At 51.8% G+C, this 5,919-nt stretch overlaps 1 protein-coding gene across 1 annotated transcript in view; it reads left to right on the top strand.

Annotated features, from left to right (window-relative positions):
- Positions 1 to 1,287: 1,287 nt before the first annotated feature.
- Positions 1,288 to 5,919, top strand: part of LOC103581550 (coagulation factor VIII-like) — a 26,120-nt gene continuing 21,488 nt past the window's right edge. Inside the window, exons 1-4 of the mRNA XM_008563360.1 lie at positions 1,288 to 1,365; positions 3,263 to 3,407; positions 3,823 to 3,971; positions 4,770 to 4,946. Of these exons, the coding sequence (XP_008561582.1) occupies positions 1,288 to 1,365; positions 3,263 to 3,407; positions 3,823 to 3,971; positions 4,770 to 4,946 (549 nt within the window). The remainder of the gene's footprint in view (positions 1,366 to 3,262; positions 3,408 to 3,822; positions 3,972 to 4,769; positions 4,947 to 5,919) is intronic.

Raw genomic sequence — 5,919 nt, 5'->3', positions numbered from 1 at the left:
ACGGCGACGTGCAAAGGGCGGTGTCGGAGGCGGGGCCCGGACGGGCGTCCCGGTTGCTCGGTGACCGTTGCCATCCCGGTTGCTAGGGGCGTCTCCCAGCCCCTCCCTCCCAACGAGGCCGAAGCGGCTCTCGGGAGCGCGCTCGCGACCCTAGTTCCGCGCTCGTGCGCCGCTGCGTGGCTCCCGCCCATCAGTCGGTCCCCCGTGTCGCCGTCACGATCCCCGCCGCCCCACCCGAGGCTCCGGCCCCCTGTGCGCGGCCCCCCTCCGGACAGTCGTCCGACCGCGACCCCGCAGTCGTGGCCTGGAGCCGCACCCCAATACACGCCGTCGCTCTGGGGACTTGCACGGGCCCGTGGGGGAGCCTCCTGCGTCCCCGTCCCACCCGGGGCCAGCCCCGCACCGTCCCCGGGAGAGACTGCTGCTCTGGGCCCTCCCTGACCTCGCCCGTCCCTCCGACGACGCGTGTCCCACAGCCCCTCCGACGCAAAGGGACCAGAGCAAGCCTGTGGGTGTGTTCTTTAGTGACACAAAGCGCTGGAGGCGCGACGCAGGGTGCCAGGGTGGTGCAGGAGTCAGCAGCTACTCCCAGGCCGGGGCCACGTGGGAGACGGCTGTAGCCATGAAGAAGCGGCTGAGCAGGGCGTCGTCGTGCACGGCCCCGTACTCCAGCTGCTCCGGGGTGATGGCCTCGTCTCCCGCCAGCTCCACGACCGTGGCCAGCAGGGACTCGCCAATGTCACCGAGGAGGACCGGCACACACAAACTCGGGCGCTGAGCCTAGTGGCCTCCCGCAGGCGGACGGGCGCAGTCGGCGCTCCAGGTGGCTCACGGAGAGCGTCAGCTCGGCTCGGGCCGGGATGTCCCTCAACGGCTCCTCTTCCTGCTCGGCACGCGGGGCCTTGGACGCGACAGACCCGGATCGGGAGGTCTGGCCCGACTGGACGCCTCTCCACATGCCCGCACTCCTGTTCTAGTGACCACGCCGGCCCCTCATTGGTCGGCAGCTGGTTCGTGCGGCGCACACTGGTGACGTCACTGCCCTCCAGCTGACCCCGAGGGAGCGGGCGGGGGCCTCCAAACGGCCGCCAGGGAAGGTGCGAGGAACCGGCGCGCCCTCGCCTCAGGGCCCTTCCTGTGCCGCAGTGCTCCCGCCTTCAGCACCCGAGCCACGCAGGAAAGGTAAAGGGGTGGGGGACGGGTACCACCCGTGGCCTCAAGGACGCTCGCCGTCAACCGTCTGCTTCCAAAGCACGTTGCCCACCCCGTCGAGAAACCCCTGTACCCATGAAGCGCTCGCCATCAACCGTCTGCTTCCAAAGCACGTTGCCCACCCCGCCGAGAAACCCCTGTACCCATGAAGCGGTAACTCCCTGTTGTCGTCGTCCCCCATCCCCATACACAGGCTCCCCATGATAGCTCTGGGCAACCACCAATCTGCTTTCTGCCCCCCATAGAGGTCTCTGTCTTGTGGGGATCTCCGTCGGATGGAACCCAGCGTGGGGCCTTCAGTGTGTGGCTGCTTTCACGCAGGGTAAAGTTCTCCTGATGGTGCGTCCGTGTGGTAGTGGGAATCGGTGCTGCGTTCCTCTTCATGGCTGAATAATATTCCACTGTATGGATGGACCACATTTTGTTTATCCACTTGACAGTTGATAAAGAGCTGAGTGATTTCCACTGTATAGGGAGGTGGAATTTCTCCTTTACCCTCTTAGACTCCCACGGCTAGGATTTATTTATTTATTAATACTGTTTGTTGTTGTTGTTGTTGTTTTAATTCTAAGATGTTGTTGCAGAGCAGTTTGGGGGAAGAGGAGATGGAAAGGGGGAAGAAAATAAGAGTGAGAGGAGGAGGAAGGGGGGTCATGGTTGAGGCCTGTGGCACCCACCTCTTTCTGGCACAGGAGACCAGGGGGCTTCCACAGGCAGCTCAGTCATTGCTGGGCTGGATGCAGATGTCAGGGGGTGTGGCTGAAGCCCTCAGCCTATAGTTTTTATTTCTTTATTAAACTTCTAATTTTGTTTATGTATTGTTTTCCTGATTTTGTTACTTGTCTATCTGTGTTCTCTTGTAGCTCACTGAGCATGTTTAAACAAGTAGTTTGAATTCTTTGTCAAGCTCTTCATGTATTTCCATTTCTTTAGAGTTGGTTACTGGAGCTTTATTAGTTTCCTTTGGTGTTATCATGTTTGCCTGATTCTTCGTGACCCATGTAGCCTTGCATTAGTGTTTGTGCTTTTGAAGGAGCAGACACCTCTTCTGGGTCTGCAGTCAGGTCCTCAGACAGTGGGCCTGTCACCAGGGGTGTGAATGGGTTTGGTTCCTGCTGGGTCCCTCAGTGGACAGGACTGCCCGTGGACTGTGATGGGGTGGGCCTGAGCTGGATCACAATTACAGGGCTGCTTCCATAGTTGGGTACAGTCAGTGGGCCTGTTTCTAAGGGCATGGACTGACATGGCTCCCAGCAGTTCCCTGGACAGGCAGAAGTGCCCCCAGACCATAGTAGTGTGGGGCTGGAGACAATTCACAGGGCTGTTTTATTGTCCACAGTAGGTGGGCCTGTTACTGGGAGTGCTGACAAGTGTTGCTCCTGCAAGGTACCTGGGGAGATAGGGCTGGGTTTAGGACCACACTCAAGTAGGGCTGGGGCTAAGTCCACAGGGAGGAGGGCTGCTGTGGGTCCACAGCTAGGACCATGGCTTATAGGCTGCCACCAGGATGTGGGCCTGCCTTATCAAAGAAGCCATCCTCAATCTTGGGCTCCGCTGGGGTTTCTCAGGCTCCTACCTGGATCCCAAGGCTCCCACAAAGGCACTTTTGTCCGTAGATAGCTGCCAAATCATTGTTCTTGTTGGGGGGGACAATAGCTGGGGACCTCCTATTCCACCAACTTTCTGATGTCACTCTCCCAATACTACATTTCTAATGCTCCCAGGTGATGTTGCTGCAGCTGGTTTGTGAACCATGCTGGAGTAACAAAGCCCTAAATCACTTACTAAACTTTTATGAGCCTTTTATAGGATCCCACAGTAGAAAACTACTTCATTTGCCCCATACCTAATCTCCCTTGTTCCACTCTTTTTTGCATGCTTTTCTCCTTCATGTATACGATCCTAACACTTGTCTAGCCAGAATGGTTTTATCTTGATTTTGGATGCTAAGAAATGCACAAAGCAAAATTACAAGGAAGATGTGATTGGGAGGAATTGCTTTTTACTCTGTATTCACTTTCTATGTATCTGTTCTAATCCCTCCCTCCAGGTCTTCTTCGGCAATGTGGACTCATCTGGTATAAAACACAACATTTTTAACCCTCCAATTATTGCTCGGTACATCCGTTTGCACCCAACTCATTATAGCATCCGCAGCACTCTTCGCATGGAGTTGATGGGCTGTGACTTAAACAGTAAGTGCCAAGTCACCCCATATCCTTCCCTCTCCCAATCACGGATCGAGTGACTAGCTGTCCTAGTTATCCCAAGACTAGAGGGTAGAGTTCCCAGTCTCAGGACACAGAACTATCAGTGCTAAAACCAGCACAGTTTGGGGCGAACCCAGGACTTGATTGCCCTAACCGTGGGATTCTCCAGAAGTAGCCACCTCCTACATTACTATTAACAAGGAAAATCAAAGTTAAACAGAGCTGAGCAGAGCTTCGCAGAAAACAGGGTGTGTTAACAATAGCAAAGTCTGTGCAAAAAGTTATTGCCTGAGAAATGATCTCCTGATCATGGCAGATTGGGAGTATCAGTGGAGGCGGTCCAGCGGAACCTAGGGTGCAGCCCGTCCTCGTGGTAACATTCTTCTTTCATTTCTCTGAGGTTGCAGCATGCCGTTGGGAATGGAGAGTAAGGCAATATCAGATTCACAGATCACTGCCTCGTCCTACTTCACCAGTATGTTTGCCACCTGGTTGCCTTCACAAGCCCGACTTTACCTCCAAGGGAGGGCTAATGCCTGGAGACCTCAGGTCAGACGCAACAGATTTACCACTTAACTGAACCAGAGCAGGGATTACTGGTTGGTAAAATAATAGGGGAAGCCCTTGACTGTTCTTCAGAGGTATTTCTATCAACTGTTGTTGCTAAAAAGAGTGTCAAGGAAGGTTGACTATAGGCAGATGATCCCACAGGCATTTAGTGGCTGTGCCATATGACTTCACACAGCATTCACTGGAGAAAATGATCCTTAATTGAACGTCCTGAGAAAAGAAACTTCATATCCGGCACTGAGCTAATGTCTGTCAAAGAATCATTGTAGCTAAAGTCCACTTTTACAGATAAATATCAACAATTAGCTTTATTTCCAGGTTTTCTCAGTCCCTCAAAGGAAAGAGTTTCAGTCACGTGTAATTCATTGGGCACAGATCTTCTCCAGAGCCACCCAGTTGTGATTTTCAATCACTGAATAATTTTCTGGGAGAATAAATGAAGTTAATTGTCTCAGTTCCTCCGGGGGCTTATTTTAAACAAAATACGTTTTATACCACATTGCCCAGTGTTATACTCTAATCAGTATATATATTATATATGACTCATATATTTACTTGGCAAGCATTTACTGGGCACCTATGAAGTGACTGACCCTGGGGATACAGAGATGAACTATGAAAAATTTTGGCCCCCAAGTTGTTTAGAGTCTAATAAGGGAGACTGACTGACAAACCATTAAAATGCGGAGTGATTAGTGCTGTGACAAAAAAGGATTTGGGGGTTTCTGACAGCAAACGGTGACCAACAAGATACTAGTCCAGCACTGTTTTCCTCAGGTGAATGATCCAAAAGAGTGGCTGCAAGTGGACTTCCAGAAGACAATGAAAGTCACAGGAATAACCACCCAAGGAGCAAAATCTCTCCTCACCAACATGTATGTGAAGGAGTTCCTCATTTCCAGCAGTCAAGATGGCCATCGCTGGGCTCTCTTTTTTCAGAACGGCAAAGTAAAGGTATGCTGGTCTCATACAGAAACGACGCAAAACCTGTCCTAGGGCTTGACATTAGAAATATAACAAGGTTGATATATGACCAGTCTTCCCAGGTAAAATCTACTGAGTGCCTGCATTAACAGGACACTGCGAAAGGCATTCTGAGAGAAGGCGGTGACTAAGCAAGCAGGTAAAATCCCAAGAAAAGGGCACAGTAGAGCCAAGAATTGACTCTCCTCGCAGGTGTTGATGTCACCCAGGATGACGGCAGGAATGAGAGGACTGAAGAAGAGGGAGAGTTATTTGCCCGATGCTTAGTCATATGTGTCTTCACCAGCAGTCTGCATTCCCAAGCCTTGTTGACCTGTAACTTCAGTGGTCCACACAGTCTTCACTTCTGATCTAGATTTTCTGGATAACTCAGCAAACGCTGCTGATTACAAGACATGACATAAAGTTTTACTATCCCATGGGTAATGGAGGAAGAAATAATTTACCTCTAAGGTATATATTTTTTTCCACCAAGAATTAAAAATGCAGTGGCCCTTATCAATCTCTCTAGTAAGGTCTCTTGCTCCTTGTGCCTTTGCTCTCTAAGCTCCATCTATACTAAGAAACTCTGAGATCCCTCAACACAGCACATTCTGTCTCACGCCAGGTTTTACTGTCTCTTCTGCCTGGAACATTTTCCCACCTCCCTCCCTCTACCCCTTTTGCCTGACTCATTCTTCAAGGCTCAGGTGAACATCATCTCTGCCAAAAAGAATGACCTGATCCTTCAAGCCTGAATCAAAGACTTCTGCTTCTGACAATTTGGTGGACTAGAGTCTAGGAAATATATATTCTAGAGAACATTTCTATTTTAAAAAGGTTGTTTCGGGGCCGGCCCGGTGGCGCACTGCTACGGTGCGCCGCTTGGGAGCGTGGTGGCGCTCCCGCCCAAGGGTTCGGATCCCACATACAGACCGGTTCCCGCTCACTGGCTGAGCGAGGC

Source organism: Galeopterus variegatus, unplaced genomic scaffold (genome assembly GCF_000696425.1).
Source record: "Galeopterus variegatus unplaced genomic scaffold, G_variegatus-3.0.2 Scaffold13319, whole genome shotgun sequence".
Taxonomy (NCBI): Eukaryota; Metazoa; Chordata; class Mammalia; order Dermoptera; family Cynocephalidae; genus Galeopterus; species Galeopterus variegatus.
The sequence above is the reverse complement of the archived record's forward strand: the minus strand, read 5'-3'. Positions and strand labels throughout refer to the sequence as shown.